Below are 19781 nucleotides of genomic sequence, written 5' to 3' on the forward strand. Positions count from 1 at the left end.
AAAAGAAATAAACAGAGTCTGTGAAGAGGTATTAAATTACAAATGAGAAGTGCTTACGCTAAACTAAAATTAAAATCATATTGTAAGAAAGCAAACATGTTTTATCTTGGCATTAGATTATAAATGAGATATACTCATATAAAAATAAAATTAAATTTTATTCCAAATTTCGATTCGTTCACATAAAAATATATTTATATATTATGTAGATATTTATATATTATATAGATATTTATTGTAATTAAAAGATCAGTAATAAATAAAATCAATATATAAAAAATATATAAAATTGGTATAACTTGAATATTCCAAATGCTTCTATGGCTTGTAGAAAGGATATAATTTTTACTAACTGGATACTTACTAGGATTTCAGAACATGGAATCGGCAACAGAAACATAAAATCCATCATAAACACATACATATACGATTGAGCGGCTAAGCAAACGGGATAGTCTTCAAATTGTTTATTTCAGAACATAAATCCATAGCTATTTAGATAACCTCGGGCCAATAAACATAGTTCTGGTAACTATTAGCGTTTCCTGTTAGGATCTAAAATAAATATTTATTTGAAAATATAAAAGAGAAAAGAAATTTTTCGTATTACCCGTCAAGAGACCACCACAAACAAAATTTCGTCCTGTCTGTTGGACGTTCAAAAAGAGAAAGGGTGATGAATGGCGGGAATTGGGGCAATTTAGATGCACTCGACGGATAGATGGCGTGAGCAACATTAATTTAAATATTTACTAGGAATTATAATAATAAATTTTTGAAACTTTGGACAAGAATTTAAAGCTTTTGAAACGATTACAATAAAGCTATACTTTAGGGTCACTGCCACCCTAAATAGCATGTTTGTTTCAATATCATACCAATCTCTCAAGTTCGCCAACATTTAAGTCTTTCTTTATCCTGGACCGCCTTTGCCTGCTATTTTTTTTACCTAATATTTTGTACCAAACTGCTTCTCATTAAATGTCAGAAGTACGTCAGCTTTCTCTTTTTGATGCTTTTTATAATCTCGGTGGTCTTGCTGAAACGTTTTAGTATTGTGGAGTTTCGAATGTATTTCACCCAAGAAACTCAGAACACATAACAGAACATAACCTTGGACATCCGTCTCAAAGCTAATATAGCCTGCTCAATTCTGGATCTAGTTTCACTGTAACTTTCTGCGTTACAACGTAACTGATATTTATATTTTGTTGTTTATTTATTATGAGTATATTTATTTTGATTTTTCATATGCTCAGATTCAGACCTGCTCCTTTACAGCTCTTAACAACACAGTAAAGAAGAGTTTGTAGACCTTTTTAACTGGAAGCTAGAAGTACTGTGTCATCCGTATATTGAAAATTATTGGTTGACTTCTTCGGTCACAGTTATTCCTTCTTATTTTTGGAAATTGCATTTTTAAAAATTCTCTCGAAGTAAACATTAAAAATCAGGGGCGACAAGGTGTCCCTAATATTAAGAGTCTGTAATTTCACACCATCTTCTAGAACTGGTGCTGTCTGATTCCAATTGCTTCTTCTTCTTCGTATTGCTCAAGCTGTAAGGACTTTGGCCCATTATCACGGCCCATTTTACTCTGTCTGCAGCAGTTCTCAAGAGTTCTATTGTTATTTTTCTACTCCACTGCTTTAAATTTTTCAACCAGAACGTCCGTCGTCTCCCTGGTCCCCTTTTTCCTTAATCTTTATCTTGTATAACCAATCGCATCAGCTTATATTTTTCATTTCTTAGTATGTGATCAATGTAGCTTATTTTTCTTTCCTTTATAGTGTTAAGTAATTCTATTTCTTTTTTCATTTTTCTTTATGTTTCCGTGTTTATTACGTATTGTGTCCACATTCGAACACAAATTTGTAATTGTGCTTACATCTCTAGCATTAAAACCAACGCTTTTTAGAGCTTCGATCAGTGGACACCCTCTAAAATATTTTAAAATACTTGAAAACTGAAAATTATAGTGATACAAAGTAATTATTTCAATCTTGAATATGTTGCCTGTGTGATTCTATTTCAAATAACTAAAAAGAAATAAGAAACAGACTTACAATCAATTTATTCTACCACCAATGACCGGTTTCGCATACTATAATTTGCTATACATCTTCAGGTTAACGATACATGGTAAACTATATGCTAACAATATAATAACACATAATAGGGTGCTCTCTAGTACAAAATATATAGCAATTATGAAAGTATTATATGTGTGTGATTTATTAAATATGAATTTAAATTAATTAAATATAAATTAAGTGAAAAATGATTTAGTAAAATTGAAATTAAACAAACATGTTTTATCTTGGCATTAGATTATGAATGAGATATACTCATATACGATTTCCTCATTTGACGCCATTAGGCTATGTCAAATAGTATGGGGATATGTCAAAATTATTGTATACAAAACTAAATCCCTCGACTTAGCCAACTTAGAAGATGAATTAAGCTTGCGATTAGATTAGTCACGCCTAAGATGTAGAGTAACTTTAAACGAAATTTTTATTTAAGATTAGAATGATTCCAAGACGTCCGCGGCGACCATTTTGAACATCTACATTCATAATAATGTGTTTTTTGTTTTTTATAATAATAAAAAATAAACAGTATCACTTATTAGTTTTTCAGTGGTTGTAGCAAACTGAAGTCAGATAATTAGCTAACTCAGATAATGTTACTTTTTGCAATAAGTATGAAAACACTTAATATTTCCAAAACAGTGAAAGATCAGTATAGGCCATTACACATGAGATATATCTAAAGTATTGTTAAGTAAGAAAGTTGGTGTTAGCTACTGTTACAAGACGCACCTTGTATAAAAAGTTTTTATTGCAGAAAATGTGCAACCATTGGTAAAAATACCAATCAACATATCCGAGCATTTTTTGAACACACTACCATTTATTTATTATCGAATTTATTCCATTTGGCTATTCCACTCTGTAGAATGCATTACACCTTAGGGCTCTTATCCGCAGTTCTATAGCAAGGTTACTATTAATGGATATCCTTAACATTTTCATAAATGTTTGCCCCACAATTTCAATTCGTGTCCTTATTTCTTTACTCTGGTCATTGTTCTTATTTATCCAAGTTCCCAGAAATTTTACTTTTTTTATATGGCTAGACTCCCTAGTATATGTCGCTTTGTGATAAATTTGGTTTTCTTAAATTTAGTCGAACACTAAAACAATGTCCTTGAAATCAGGAAATGAATATTCCACTCGCTATTTAGTTTTACATCTGTATAGATCTAATATTTTTTCCTTGTTGGATACCATTTTTAAATTATTTTTTAATGCTTATATATACATACACAACCGCTCCACGTTATTCAAATGAAAAATTTATAGCTTCCTTTTTTTCGATTGCTCGTTTCTGAAACTCCAATATAAACGCTAAATATTAATTAAATGTATTTATTTGTTTTGTAGGTGTGTCCACGAATACGAACTTTTGTATCATACATTTGGACGACATCATTTTGGGCAAATAACAGCAAATCTTGACGTGTTTCTAAGAAGATTTAACGAAATCCAATTTTGGGTCGTAACCGAAATTTGTATGACCGGCAGTCTGAGTAAAAGAGTGGCCATACTACGAAAATTTATAAAATTAGCAGCTTAGTAAGTATTTACTTTTAAAAATATCAAGGAATAACTAAATTAAATTGCAAATAAAACACTACTCCTAACCGTATTGATGTGTTATCAAATTTAACAGTTTAAAATTTTAGAAATAATTTTGAATTAAGCTAATTTGGAAACTCTGATTCTTTCTTGTCTTCTTAGAAGTTTTTTTTTTGTTGTTTTTGTTTGTTGTTATTTGTGTTTTTATGTTACCTATATAAGTGAAGAAATAAAGTATTTTTATATTTCCTTTGACGTCAAATATAAAGTAAAGTGCATTTTGTAAGTGACGACGACCTGAGAACATATTTTTCCCTAAAGATAGTAAGACCACCATTTTTTTTATTATATCTTATAAATTAACAATAAGAATAAAAAATGTATTCTATAAGTTTATGATTCTGGCGTGATGTGGTCACCTTCAGTGAGAGAATCACGTGTCCATGTTACTGGTCTGTTGGCCAACGTCGATCAATATACAGTGCGTTCATAAAGTATGAAAACGGTCTATTATCCCATGGCTTAATTATTTTTAGAGTTAAAGCTCTAACAAGTCGATTTTATTTTTGTTTTCAAATCTTTTTGGAAAAAAAATTACTTTTACCGCCACAATCTTAGCATATGTGACTTCATGGATAATTTTTTTAAATAGAAAGGTCATATTTTTATCTCAAAAATTACAAGCCCATATTTTTTTCAGTACAACCATACCAAACTTATCACATTCAAACTTCAGTATACGGAGTGTAAAGGAAGCCAGTGATCGTATTTCTTAAAATTTAATTCAAAATTTATTTTACAAAAAAAATTATTAAAGAAGTCATGTCATATTAACGACAAACAAATAACATAATTTCAACAAATGCTCGAATTGAGCTCCTTGGACAGTATCCAAGATGTCCAATGAATTCTTCGGTTATGTTTGACAACATCACTATTGTAATTTGTTGCATTTCAGTACGAATACTCTGATTGAGGTCTACCTATAGTTTTCAAATAACCCCAAGTGGAAAAGTCCATGGAATCCAAATCTGGTGACCTAGCAGACCATTCAATGTGGCCACGTCGTCCAATCCAGTGATTGAGAAAAGTTGCATTTAGAAAATTTCTAACCACTACAGCATAATGTGGACTTGCTTCATCCTGATAAAACCAAAGGGTCGGATCTATTTGTCTAGGATTATTGATATCTGGAAATATTGCGGGTAAAAATGGAACTACGTAGGTTTGCAATATCTCTAAATACCTTTCACCCGTCACAATACCGTCAAAACAATACGGTCCTACAATGGTATTCCTAATGATCCCTGCCCATACATTTACTTTTTGGTTATATTGAATACGAACTTCCATTCTCCAATTGGGATTTTCTGTTTCCCAATAACGACAATTTTGCCTATTAACGGTAACATTTAAACAAAAAGTGGCCTCGTGGGAAAACAAGATATTAATTCAAATTCATGATTTTGATTACACAATTCTTGCATATTTTCGCAAAACTGCATGCGTCTATCAAAGTCGTCTTTATTGAGTTTATGTATAAGTTTAATTTTATATGGATGTAATTTGGCCTTTTTTTAGAATCTTATAAACAGCACCACGACAGATCTCATTGTTAGTTGATAGAGTTTTGAAGAATGAGGATTTTCTTCAATTTCAAGTAATACATTTAATTGAGTATCGTCGCAAACAGTGGGTCTGCCACTCTTAAGCTTTTCTCTATCATTTCCAATATCATTAAATTTATGCAATATTTTGCTTATCGCCGCTTTACTTATTGGTACTCGATCAGAATATTTTTCATTAAAGCTATCGCATAATTCAGCCATACTTCTTTTAAGATCGCCGTAACCTAAGATCATCAAAACCTCTATTAGCTGTTTTTCTGACGGCACCGTCGTAATTTCAAATAATTCCTTTAGGATAATATGAATATGTGTCAAAAAGATACTAGTGCAGACTTCTAAATCGATGTGACACAACAAATCAATTTAATATTGACATATTCAATGGTAACTACGAACTTTCTGTCGAAACTGTCCGGTTGCTAAGGAATTTGACATGTTTTTATAGCCTACTTGATTTTTGGCAATATACTGAGGCAAGTCGTTATCACTTTATTTTATTGTATTGTTAATCTACAGCCCATTACAAAGCCATTACCATTTGAATGGAATTGGTTATTTTTAATAGGTAAACAATCTACCTTCTGTATCGTATAACAATAGGCCACTCCATTCGGGCATTTGTTGTAATTATGTTGTTTGTTTTTCTTTAATATGAAATGACTTCTTTAATAAATTTTCTTTGTAAAATAAATTTTAAATTAAATTTTAAGAAATACGCACTGGGTTTCTTTAGACTCTGTATACTAAAGTTTAAATGTGACGAGTTTAGTACCGTTGTACTGTGAAATATTCCCTTTCTATTTAAAAAAAAGTTATATTTTTTAAAGGTTAAAAAACAAAAATAAAAATCGACCTGCCAGATCTTTAACTCTGAAAATAATTAAGTCATTAGATAATAGACTGTTTCCACACTTTATGAACGCACTGTATATGTAAGGATTACTTTACATTTTTTAGGCAATTCTTTTAGCATTTTTATTGTAATTAGGTAAATTCCTGGTGACTTTTTGATATTTAGTCTCAAGATTTTTTCTTAAAGTTCTTTTGACATTGTTAGTCTTATTGGTTATACTGATGGTTGTTCTGAAATTAAATAATTAATAATTTCTTGATTTTCTTCATTGACATAATATTGTTTGTGGTAATTAAAAAATACCGTTGAACTTGTTACACGCCCTTGAGTGATACCATTGGCTGATATCACACTGAAGAGATACAGTGGTTAACTCTCTTTTGAGAATTGCGATGTTTGCGTTATTTTTTATGATATTATGAACTATGAACACTGCAAGAGATTCCTATTTAACTTATAAATGGAAAATTCGCAGTGGTTGGCTGTATCGTATATTTTAAAAAAACTTGCAAGGAAATGTAAAACTTCTTGTGTAATGGTTATAATAAATTACTAACTAAAATATCCAAAAGGACTAAAATAAAAAAAAAATGTAATTATTTTCGATATTTTCATATTATATATAATATATAATTTTTATTTATAATAATTTAATATACCAATTTAATTTACGTAATTTAATATACTAATTACACAAGAAGTTTTTAAACTTCTTTGTAAGTTGCCCATTTGTTGCAAAAGATTTAAGAACTTCAATTTTTCCAATTATTCGAATTGTGATATTGCACACAAGGTGATTTTCTTCTAGTATCCTTAGTAATATTGTATTAATGAGTTTTTCATTACTTTGTAAATTACATTAGTGAGTAAGATGGGTCTGTATGAGTAAATTTGGTGGATTGTTAGATTTTCGAATAGGTGTAATTATTGAACTGCTCCATGATATTATTTGACCATATCCGGTTAAAAATTTTTAGAAGAAAACATTTGGCATTGTCTGGCAATTTTTCCAAGAAAATTAAAGTAATATTATCAGATCCAAAAGCAGAATTTTTTCGTAGTATTTAAGGAAAAGTTAAGCTCATCTAAGCTTAAAGGAACATTAAAAGGGCTATTTTTATTATTTTCAAAAAAGTTTTTTTTCTGAAATGCCAAAAAAGTTTTTTTTTCTGCAATGGCTTTTAGTTTTTTAAAATACGTAACAACAGCATTAACTACTTCATAGGGTTTTGTTATTACGTTTTTTTGTTTTTCAGTTGTAAGGAATATCAGAATCTCAATGCATTCTGCGCAATCGTAATGGGTCTCAGCAACGTCGCTGTGTCTCGTCTCTCCAATACGTGGGACAAGCTCCCGTCGAAATTTCGAAAGCTCTTTACTGAATTCGAATCATTGATCGATCCCAGTCGTAATCATCGAGCGTACAGGGTAAGCGTTGGTAAGATGCAACCTCCTGTTGTGCCCTTTATGCCTTTGCTATTGAAAGATATGACGTTCACTCACGAAGGGAACAAGACTTGCCTGGACGGGCTGGTTAACTTCGAAAAAATGCATATGCTCGCTCAAACAATGAGGACCATTCGCTTTTGTAGAAGCAGACATTTAGGTAAGGTATATATGTTTTTTACAACTATCCAGATACGGAAAAAATTTATAGTTAGTATTACAAAATTAGCGTGAGGTACCAACAGAAATATTCACATTATATTTTCACTTAATACAGAAAGATCAAAATCATATTTCTCCCTAGTTTCCCCGTCACATTCTGCATTAACTCCTACAATGAAGCACTATACTGAGCGAAAACAGAGTAAATCCAACTCTTTTCGATCGAATTTAATGCTTTTTAAAATAATATGCATTTATTTGAGAAATATCTACTAGATGGTAATAAAAATTCAATATACCAACTGTTTATACCAATGTAAAAAGAGTACAAATAATAAAATAGTACTTAGGGGGTCATTCTGTAAAAGAAACTATTAATTTATTTATTACAGCTTCTCAAAATAGGTCAATACCCGTAGAAAAAACTATGTTGGCCATTATTCCACCATTTGAAAAGTTTGGCTGTACTAATGGCACATGTAAAAACTGCTGCCCATCAGATCAACCTTATATAAAAAAAAATAGTCAAGAACGGGCAAGTAGAGAAATCCAGAAGTTGAATGAAAAAACATATATATATATATATATATATATATATATATATATATATATATATATATATATGTATATATATATATATATATATATGTATATATATATATATATATATATATATATATATATATATATATATATATATATATATATAATACTTGCGTATGCGGATGACATCGATATCATAGCAGCAAAAAGAATGGGGCTACACGTTAATTCTAGTAAAACTAAGTACTCGTATATGAAGTTGAAAACCATTAAGAAAGTACCAAAACCCAAAGATCTAACGGTTGGAACATATACTTTCGAATGAGTAAGAGAGTTCATATATGTACAAATCAACCAAAGTAATTAACAGACATATATATCTAGCAAATAGAGCATACTATGAATTAAAAAAACATTTAACGTCAAACATAATCACAAAAAGAACGACAATATTGATATAGTAGTAGTAGACAATCTCACAGTAATCTTAACATCCTAATTTGACTGTATATAAATTGTAACAGATAGCTATAATATACTTTGATTACTAGGTTATTTACCTTATGGTAGAATTGTATTAATTGCTAAATTCTATTGCAAAACTTTCTAATTCAAATTATATTTTGAGTAAGCAATGAACTTTTTAATGAATTAATATTTTATTTGTGAGATTATAAATTGGGGTTCAACGCTTTTGAACACGTAGGCCAATTAGAATATTCACCTCATAAATAATGTAAGTCATTGTTTGAAGTTGTGTCGAGTATTTATTACCAATAAAACATTTAGTCAATGACTTCAGGGAGTATTTCACATCGTCGATCGAGAAGTTAGACATAAGGGGATTCGCACATATATACAAATTATATTCGATTTTATACAAATTTTATTAAGCATGTCCTCCCTTACGTGTACATAAACGTGGACGATGACAAAAAGCGATGAAGAACGTTAAGGCTGTTTTGAATGCAACTAAGCAAGCAATTTTAAATAAACCCAGTGTCTGAGACATGTTTACCCTAAGAATTACGTTCGGGTGTAACAATTTATTATAGCGAGGTGTATTAACTCAAGTTAAAAACAGGAATCACTCCACCACCATCCAATGCTCCAGATCATCCCTTTCCCACCTACAGCACTCTGATACGCGATCAGGGCACAACTATCAGCCAAATGCTAGTCATGTGGGAGTCCTGGGTAATAGAACTCCAACATGGTTCCCTAACCGATTCAAATTCAGGACAGGGTGACGAGCTTTGTTCCTGATATCCTCTAGTGACTTATTCGCGAATCTTAAATTGCTTGCTTGGGTCTTAAGTCTTCAAACCGGTCTACGTCCAGTCCGGAGACTTTTTGCTCAAGTGTTTGGACAATACTTGCCAGTTTGAGTTGACTTGAGTTTTTTGTTTTTGTTTTTATAATTTTTTAGGGTGGCTTTCGCCGGATTTTTATGTGTTTTTTAAGTTTTTCGTTTTTTAATGGTTTTTGTTATATTTTTTTTGTAGGATGTCCTGTAGTTGTTGGTTGATTCTCACCCCTTGGGTCCCATACAGTGCGGCGGTTAGCAATGTTTTTCGACTTTTAGTTGCGAACTGTCCTCTGTTAGTATATTGGCTTTTCTCTCTAGGGTTTTGTTTTTTCTCTATTAGTTTACTTTGTTTTGATTACTTGTTTTGGTTTCTCTCACTCCTTTTTTGTTTAGTTTGTCTTCACTTTTCTATGGTTCCTTAATTTATTCCACTATTTGTTGTTTGGGCCTCTTGTGTTTCCAACGGTGGAAAGCGTCGTATCTCATGATCTCTCGCAGTATGGGACTAGGGTGGTTTTCCAATTCTGCGAATTTTATCCTGGCTCTTTCTTTCATTATACCCGTCACCCTGACCTGTTGTAGGTCTCTGTATATGAAGCGTGTTGCTACGTATCTGGAAATGTAGACATCTTCTCTTAAGCAGTTGTTGTGAACTGTTTTGAACCTCTTTTTTCTGGTTTTACAGGTGTGTCCCCATGCGAGAGATGCATATGTAAGTATCGGTAGAATTATACTGTTTATTAATCTCATTTTTGTTTTTGTCCTTACTTTACTTTTTCTACCTGTGAGTCCTCTAATAGTTGCTTTAGCCATATTGGCTTTTTGCACTGTGGCGTCTACATCCTTCTTAAATGTTAGTCCTTTATCCATGATGACTCCCAGGTATTTGGCCTCTCTTTTCCACTCGATGGGATTGTTCTGTACTGTTCAGTGCTTGACGACTATTGTAGTGTGGTCTGCATAAAAGCTTAATAATATTCCTGGTGTTCTGGGAACATCTGCGGTATATATATAGAGTACGGTACGGGGTAACAGGACCGCTCCCTGTGGTACTTCAGCCTCCGGAGTTCCGACTTCGGACAAGACTTGCTCTATCCGAACTCTGAAGCTCCGATTGCTCAAGTATGAAGAGATTAGTCTCGTCATTGCCCCGCTGTAGCCGTATCCTCTTATTTTTTATATTAATCCTTTATGCCAGACTCTGTCGAATGCTTTACTTACGTACAGAAAAGCTGCTCCTGTATTTATCGTTGAATCCAGCTGCAATGTACTCTGTTAGTCTGAGTACTTGTAGCTCGCTGGAGTTGCCAGCTCTGAAGCCGAACTGGGCTTCTGGAATTAATTCAAACCTGTCTGTTTCAGCTTGTAATCTGCTTAAGATAATTCTTTCCACTATATTTTGTTTATTGCTGGCAGTAAGCTAATTGGTCTAAAGTTTTGTGGGAACTTACTGTCTTTGCCTGGTTTTGGAATCATGATGACGTGGGCATTTTTTCATCTACTTGGAAATTTTTTGTATCTTGACATTGCATTGACTATGTTTGTTAGGTGTACTATCGCTCTAGCCGGTAGGTATTTTAGAGCTCTGTTTATTATTTGGTCCAATCCTGGGACTTTTTTAGGTGAACTATTCTTAATTAGTACATTTATCTCCTCCAGTGATGTTGGATGGATAATATCGTTGGGGTCTTCAGGCCTTTCTCTCTGTTCCTCGACTTCTTCGGTGAAGTCGAGGTCCTCATCTGGATGGAAGTTTAGCGTACACTCTCTCAAGAGTACTCCTCATTACTTCTGCCTTTTCCTCTTTTGTGTAGACTATTCCGTTTTCTCCATGGAGGGGAGAATTCGTTTCCTGTTACTTCTTAATAGTCTTTGCAGCTTCCAGATGTTCTGAATATTTGGTCCTTGTTCCTATTTCTTGGATATGATTATCCCAGCTATGGCTACGATGTTGTTGTAACGCTGTCTAGTCTGTTTGCGCTGTTTTTGTCTATTTGATTTCTTGACCTTCTGACGAGCTCTTTTTCTCCCTTATCAGGTCTTTTAGTTCCTAGGGGATGTCTATGAATCTTCCCTTGTGTAGTTTTACCTCTTCTTCTGTAGTGCTGTTCCTTAGAGCTAGTTGAATCTTTTCAAACTCCAGGATTTTTTCCTCTATTTCTTGTGGGTGATTTATCACTAGAATATTGTTTATGCCAGTGCTCACAAGTCTTTTGTAATTAGTCCATTTGGTTTTCTTTTTGATTCTCTTAATGGTACTTTTTCCTCCCATGTTCCTATTTCTAGGAGTGTGGTATTTTGGTCCGATGTTCCTTCATTTAGGGTTTGGATTTCCGATTTTAGTCCTAGGTTTTTAGCAACTACTATGTGTATATGTGTAGGTAGTCTATTTCCAGGGAAATATGTTGGATCGATGGGGCCCATAGCATCGGTGTCGTCGTTGTTTTCAAGGTAGTGACTTAGTAATCTTCCGTTTCTGTTCGTAGCTCTGTCGTTCCAGTTTCGGGACCTTGCGTTAAGGTCTCCTATGATTATAGACGGTTCGTCGATATTTATGAACACATTCAGATCATCTTCTGATATCGGATCTAGAGGTCTTACGTACGCTGAGGTGTACTGATTTCTCCTTGCCTCATCTGAAGTGTCACTGTAGTGGTTTCCATGTTGTTTAGTTGTGGAGTTGTTATTCGTATATGTCCGATTCCTTTTTTGATTAAGATGGCTGTGCCTCCCGATCTTCGTGTGATAGTTCCTATATACGTCGTAGCCGGGAAACTTTAAGCTAAAGGTGTTCATTATCTTAGTTTCCTAAATAGCTACGACGTCCATCTCGTACCGGTTGACCAGTTCGTCCAGGATATTCTGGTTGGTGCTGATTCCCCCAGGATTCCACGAGTCTATCCTTAAGTATCCCTGGTTAGACTGATTTAGTTCAGTGCTAATTTTATATCTGCTATCGTTTCATGCACGATCCTAGTAACTAGCTCTTTTACTAGGCCGGCCTGCTGCTGCTTGGAGATCAGGATTATATTTCCTGTCTCCAAGGTCGGTTGTTGAGTTGCTTGGGCGTAAGAGCGTCCTGCAGATTGTGCTCGTCTTGGTTGTGTCGGTTTCCTGGGCTGTAGCTTGCCCCAGGTAGAACATCCTGGGCATCCTCTGGCAGGGTGTTGTTCCTGACAATTTGCGCATTTTGTCTTCTGTTCTCTTGGCATTTGACACTCCCTGCTTCGATGGTTTTCGCCGCATTTGACGCATTTGGGTACCTTGAAGCACGCCTTCTGCGCGTGGTGCTATTCTTGCCAGTTGAAGCACTGCGTGGGGCCCGTCGATTTTCTGAGGGGTTCTACTACCCCCCTTATGTTTCAAGTCCAGAGATGCGTCTAGCGCTTTCCTCGTGCTCTTTTTCTACCGTCAGCATAAACATCGGTAGTGGCCTTCTGTCTTTCTTTCTCGAGACCGTATCGAGATCTCATATTCGAGACCGAAACGCATTCAAAGTCATACTCATCTTGTATGCTTTCATATACTTCTGTGGGTTTGGTGCTGGTAGGCAATTCACTGAATTGCATTGGTTTCCCCATTATATTTTTCAATATTACGGACAATCTGCCTGTAGTCGTCGGGGTTCTTTGCTTGTATAAGCGTGTCCCTGCCGCTCCTTAAAAGTTTATTTGATGTGATTAACTTTGCTTTTTGCGCAATGGTCAATATCACAGCTGTCTCGTTAACCGATTGTAATTTTATTACAGGCGGTTTTTGTACTCGCACAGGGGCCAGTTGTTCTGGCTCCTATGTTCCTGCCTTTATGTTGCCTTATTCTATTTTCATTTGCACTGACGGTGAATCAGAGCGAGGTTGGTCATTCGCATCTCCGTCTTTTTTAGGGGGTGGCAGAGTAGGGATGTCTCTTTTGTTTTTTTTTGTTGTTTTTCCTTTTCCTTTGGTTTTTTGCGTCTGAGGTTCCTAAGGGATAACTCCTGTGTTTTTTTTTGTTTGGGGGTTTGCCTTCAGTGTCGTCATCTGTTTTGGTGGTTTTTCCATCGTCGTCAGCTTAAATGTTTTTTCCGTTGTCCTCTTTGGTTTTCCTTGGTTATTATCTTCGCATTACTAAGTTCTTCGAACTTGGAATCTATATAACCAATTATTTGTTATTGCGAGGTCATAATCGTATCCTGCAGCTCTTTGATCTTTTGTTTAAGAACCGTGATTTCTCTGTCCTTTTCCTTCAGTAATGTTTTTAGGGCAGCCAACTCGGATTCTTCATCCTCGTGCTCCTCTGTCTCATCCTTTTTGCGTTAGTCCTTTTTTTCAATGGTATGTCGTCGTCTGTTGTATAGTTCTCGGTGCCACGGTTCCCTCCGCGCGGTCCTTGGTACGCTTCTTGGTTTTAGGGCGTTTGAATTGCCTTTTGTCAATGTCCTCGGTCGGTAGTTCTTCGAAAATCTCGTAGTTAGTTCCGTCATCTTTCGGGGCGTCGTAGATTTTGTAGTTCAATTTTTTTTAACTACAACCATTGTGGCTGGGAGAGGCCTTGCGGCCGGGCGGGGATCGTGAACGATCCATGTCGCGTGGGGCGGGGAATCCTAACTTTTGGATGGAAGTTTATTTTTTGACCGTCTGACCCACTGTCAGCACGGCTTCTGGGTACCACCCAGTAACTTCCGCGCATGTTCACACTCTAGGCAGAAGAGGCAGGCCCAGAGCACGATTTAAGGACCAGGTAGGGCATCAACTACGAGTGTTAAGAGTACGGAATTGGAAAACTAGGGACAAGGATAGGAAAAAATGAATTCTGAGTGAAGAATATTATTCACGCAAAGTTATGTGATAAACTGTTAGGTTAATTTCATCTAAAAACGTTACCTACCGATACAAAAAGTTTATAATTTACTCATTATCTGATTTATAATCTGATCTATATTCAATAGTTACCTTAAATTCGTTTTTTGCTTAATTGAATAAAATAGAACGGTTTATGTAGATATGTTTTTAAAATATTTTATTTTATTTTAGTTATTTTTTAAGAGTTAGAAAATTTATTTTTATTATGTTTTAGTTTTGGATCCACCTTCTCCCAAAGGTGAAGGTGAAGTAAAATCATATATATCATGTTTACGGGTGATCGACAATCAAAGGGTACTAACAAGCCTTTCTCAAAAATTGGAACCAAGAAGGTCTTAAGGAAGAAAGATACCTACTTAGCTTCGGCGATCAGATCAACCTGTCCATTTTTATACCTCTTTACGATATGTAGCTTCTAGATGCACAGATATACTTTCTGCTCAAATCCTATTCTCTAAGGCCAATATAAAATTTAACTCAAAATAGATTTCTTCACTATATTATGTTTAACATTTAAGATCAACAGATGAAAAAAATTTTTAGTAAATTAGATTAATTGTTTTATTAACAAAAAAAGACAAGATGTTAAATTTTTTATATGTTCTTATTTATATTGTAAACAGATCATTCTTTTTAGCAGAAATCAGCAGTAATTAAGATACAAAATTTTTTCCCCCCTTTTAAGTGAATATTTCTTATCGCTCGGTATCACGTTTTTGCACGGGCCCGAAATAAAATTTAGTGTGACAAGATGCGTGCCGTAAACTTGCAGTATACATACATATGTATATACATATTATAAAAATGAAAAACGTCATTTTATTTTTTTATAACAACTCGAGAACGGCTGCATCGATTTTACTAACTTAGAAGTCACAAGAAACGTTTAAAAGGTGAAAAAATATCAAATTTTAGAAGAACAGTAAAAACAACAATTTTATTTTGACATACAAACAATTAAGTATATATACTCCTTTCAATTGAAATTTCAATTTTACTTTTCACGCGAATGACTGAAGTTTGTTTCCCCTCCTCGAGAGATTTTTTAATCCATTATAGTGAAATATAATGATAATTAAAATGAAGTAAATAATCACAAATACAAGATAATAAATATACATGATGAATAAATTCTATTATATTTAATAAATTTTAAAAATTACCAAAATCATTAATCAAAATTTTTAAAGTAAAAAATTAAGATTAATAAAGAACTTAAATGTGTGGTGTTATTATAAAAAATATTAACAATTCAGTAATAAGTAGACATAAAATTTCATTAACCCGCATATAGTAATAACGCGCTATAAGAAGTATTCAGTTCTGTCGGCACTCCCCAAGTGCCACGCACCGTTTTTGTTCTTGATCTGTCTAAAAGATTACTTGTCACCTAATTGCAAACATGCAGTTTAAAATATTCTTTGCAGGTGGTTATAAAAAAAGTCATATATCTAATTTGTTTTATCGATTTGTATTTTATTTTATCTTATTTGGTTTATATTTGCTTATGTTATATTGTATCTTTTCGATTCACATTAAATATGTAACGGATGTATTATATAACTCTTTAGAATTAAGAAATGTACAATATTCATGTTTTGAGAAATAGTATTTTTTCTTAGTTGCTGTTTATAGTTTGAATCAGAGAATTTTGGTTTCGAAGAGTAAACGTTTCACTGTTTTGTCATAATATTTGCAGTTAGATATTATACAGTTTAATTCTTCATAAAAACAGTGGGCATACTAAATTTATAAAAAGTATGTATGAGTATGTTTCGTGTCTTCCTTCTTTAGAAGTAAGCATAAATACAGGAAACACAGAAACTGAAACACAAAAAAGTGATATTGTTGTATCCCTTTAAGGTCTAAGAGAGTAGGAGAGTACACATGAAAGCTGATTCGAAGTTTCGCACCTGATCTGTATGGAAATACCAAAACGGCTGAAGAATTCTTTGACCAGTATATCTACAGCCATAGAAGTCATCTGATTTAGTATTGAATATTTCTCAGTTCATTGTATAAAATAACCTATTGCCACCAGGATATATTTATTTTTAACATTCGTTTCTGGGAATGGCCCTGCAATATCAGTGACTACTCTCTCTATAGAACCACTAACATTTGACAGTTTTATAAATGCTCCCGTTTTACCAAATAAATGTTTGCCTTTTAGACATAATTCGCATTTTTGGCACCATAGTTTTATATCTCCTTTGAATTCTCCTTTTTGGTTTCGACAAGACTTTGCCTAAATAAGCGATTATTTTGCTATCCATCTTAAAAACTGGGAGAAAATGGCTTCTGTGACAGTTTTTTAGCGTCCGGATTCAAAACGAATTTTCCTTTATGTCTCTAGGTGCTTAATATCGGTGTATAATAACAGCTCTTTGCATCTTTTCGAAAGCTTTTGACACTTATTGAATATGTACTTGCTGTCTTCTTCGATTAGCTTTGCGTGGCTTAGCGATATTAGCACACCATTTGATAAATCTTCGGTAATATGTGCACAAGCCGAAAGACCTTCTAATTTTCTGTTTATTTTTAGTACTGTACATTATCGAATTGCTTTAGCTTTCTCAGAGTCACGTATTATATCATCACTTGATTCAATATATACTGTATACAAATAAATCAACACGTTTGTCATGTCAGTCCTCTTAACACTGTCTAAATTAGTCTTTCAAGTGTAATGGTAATATTACGTCGACTACAAGGCATAACCGTACATTGCCGCCAAAGACCAAAGACATGATGCTATCGAAAATGAACTGGATGCATTTTCTCTCAATCAGCTGCATTCTTTTTTTTTTGGCTAGAGAAGCAATAGCATCCGGAGAGTGTAACCAATAAATCGTCGATTCTATATGTTTCTAAGCATTGCGTATATTGGTTTTATGGACTATTGCATTCTTGTTAAAACTTCTATTAGCATAGCCTTTACTTTTTGTGTCTGTTCATTGTAAACTCTTTTTCTTAATGCGCATCAAGAAGATAATTGGGATGAATACATATATCTATTTGGAACACCTGAATCCCGTGAAGAATTCAGCTATATATATATATATATATATATATATATATATATATATATATATATATATATATATATATATATATATATATATATATATATATATATATATATATATATATATATATATATATCCCACATCTACACCCAAAACCTAGTTGACAGAATTGATAGCGTGCACGAAAGGTCTCGAGAACATTTGAGAACGGAAAGCGACCGGATGAATATCCTCGTATATCTTTCATCTTTGTTGTTTCTAAGATTTTTTTGTCCTCTCTGTGTCAGGTTTTGTTTCTACCACCTATGTCGTCATTATTGTTCTGATGATTGTTTTGTAAATTCTGCCTTTCTTTTCTTTCCCAATATGTTTATTGTTTCTCCATATTGTTTTATTTAGGCAACTTGCTGCTGTGTTTGCTCTATTCACTTAACCCTCCACTTCTGTTTCGAGCTCTCCGTAGCTAGAAAGTGTGATGCCTAGATATTGAAACTTCATCACTTGTTCTATTATCTGATCTTCCAGCTCCAATTTCCATTTTAGTAAATTTACTAATATAACCATGCATTTTGTCTTTTTTTTTGGGAAATTAACATCTTAAATTTTCTGGCGGTCTTTTCTATAAATTTAAATTATATTTAAATTTAATTTTTCTATAAATTGGTGCAGCATACGTTGTAAATGATCTTCACTTTAAGAGAGTAATATTGCGTCATCTGCATAGCAGATTTCTTTAAGTTGTTTCTTCAATTTTTTTTTTCAATAGTAAATTGTCGAAATAGGTTCAAACTTATGTTAAACTTTGTAGAATAAAAATATGGGATATGGGTGTTTCTCTTAAATACCTACTAGTTATCGTATATAACATTAGTAGTGATGACATGATAATATAGATACATATTTTTTTTAATATAGCATAAGCAAGGTTTTAATTTGAACCAATTTTAAAAGCAGTTAACAGTTAATACGAGTTTTCGAAAAATATAATTTATAACGACCTGTGATAGTTAACCCTTAACTATAGACCATTAAATCGCTAAAATAAACTGAATTATTCATTCCTGAAGGTCTCCATATTCCTTTCTAATCATTTTAGATCATAGTTCACATAATTTAATCTGCCAGAAGAAGTTTTCTTAGATGTATGATTTGCAAATATGATTTGTACTGTTTAATCGTGTTTTCTTTTTATCTACATAACAATCATTCTATCTTATTTTGTGTTTAAGAAATCTGTAAATAATTATTTTTATTACACTGTACTTTTTTTCATTATCATTATAATTATTGTTCTAATATAACTTGATATTTATCCTGGCCATTATTTGTACTAGCTATACCTACATATTACAATTATTTTATGGATAAGAAAATATGATATATATAAAGTACGTCTAATATATGTTTCCTTTATTATTTATTTATATATCTATGTTATTTTTCCTTTATTTTTATCCAGATATATTTTTTATTATTATTGTTAATATTTTTTTAAACAATTTTTTTTACATTATTGCTTTTTATGTTTCAAAACGTAGGCGTAATGCATATCAAAAGTTGTCCTATTTTTTTAAAATATTGTCTAAAAAGCACAAAAATCAGATTATCCCCTTAAATTATTTACTAATCAAATTTGATTAATAGGATGAGAACAATCATTAAATGTTAAAATATATCTTTAAGTAAAATTGAAAAAAAAAAACACCATTTGAAAGACATTGTGTGAATATATTACAGTAATATTTATCTTGTAGTTGTAGAATATACCTCCTATGTATTATAAGTATGGATAACTCTTTTTATCTAATTCAAAAGTATCTCTAGAGCTTTAAAAATTGTTTCACCATTGTGTAATATTAAAAGTATTACTTACACCTTTTTTATTACTAATAAATAAAAAAATATGTTTTTTTGGATCGAAGGATATATCAAAATTTCAAATAAAAAGCAGCTAGTACATATAAAAATTATTTATTATTTATTACTGTACAAAACGTGATACATTTCTCAATTTTAAGTACTTATTAACAACGTGTGATTAAACCAGATTTAGATTAAACAACAAAAAACACATAACGTAAGTTATGGATAAGGTTGTTATGATTAGGTTGTTATGTTGTTAGGTTTGCAATACACATGACATTTTGCAGTGGGCGGTAACTTTTATTTATATAATTTGCGAGTGTTTCTCGCAATTATATTTGAAATTTTTGTAAATTCTAATTTTAACAAATAATAACTGATGTATCATCAATATAATCCGGTGTAATTAGGATATAGCTTATCCGCGAGTAGAGCATGTACTTGAAATAACTAAATTTA

At 32.7% G+C, this 19781-nt stretch overlaps 1 protein-coding gene across 5 annotated transcripts in view; it reads left to right on the forward strand.

The window, feature by feature from the left end:
• Epac (Exchange protein directly activated by cAMP) overlaps positions 1 to 17483 on the forward strand; it is a 665395-nt gene extending 647912 nt beyond the window's left edge. For 4 of the 5 annotated variants that reach the window (XM_072525991.1, XM_072525990.1, XM_072525994.1 and 1 more), the window contains 3 exons: positions 3453 to 3644; positions 7385 to 7734; positions 14645 to 17483. In XM_072525991.1, coding sequence (XP_072382092.1) covers positions 3453 to 3644; positions 7385 to 7734; positions 14645 to 14769 — 667 coding nt within the window. In that variant the 3' untranslated portion in view covers positions 14770 to 17483. The remainder of the gene's footprint in view (positions 1 to 3452; positions 3645 to 7384; positions 7735 to 14644) is intronic. The other variant, XM_072525995.1, reaches the window with a different exon arrangement.
• The last annotated feature ends 2298 nt before the right edge of the window (positions 17484 to 19781 follow it).

This window comes from Diabrotica undecimpunctata, chromosome 3 (genome assembly GCF_040954645.1).
Source record: "Diabrotica undecimpunctata isolate CICGRU chromosome 3, icDiaUnde3, whole genome shotgun sequence".
In the NCBI taxonomy this organism is placed as follows: Eukaryota; Metazoa; Arthropoda; class Insecta; order Coleoptera; family Chrysomelidae; genus Diabrotica; species Diabrotica undecimpunctata.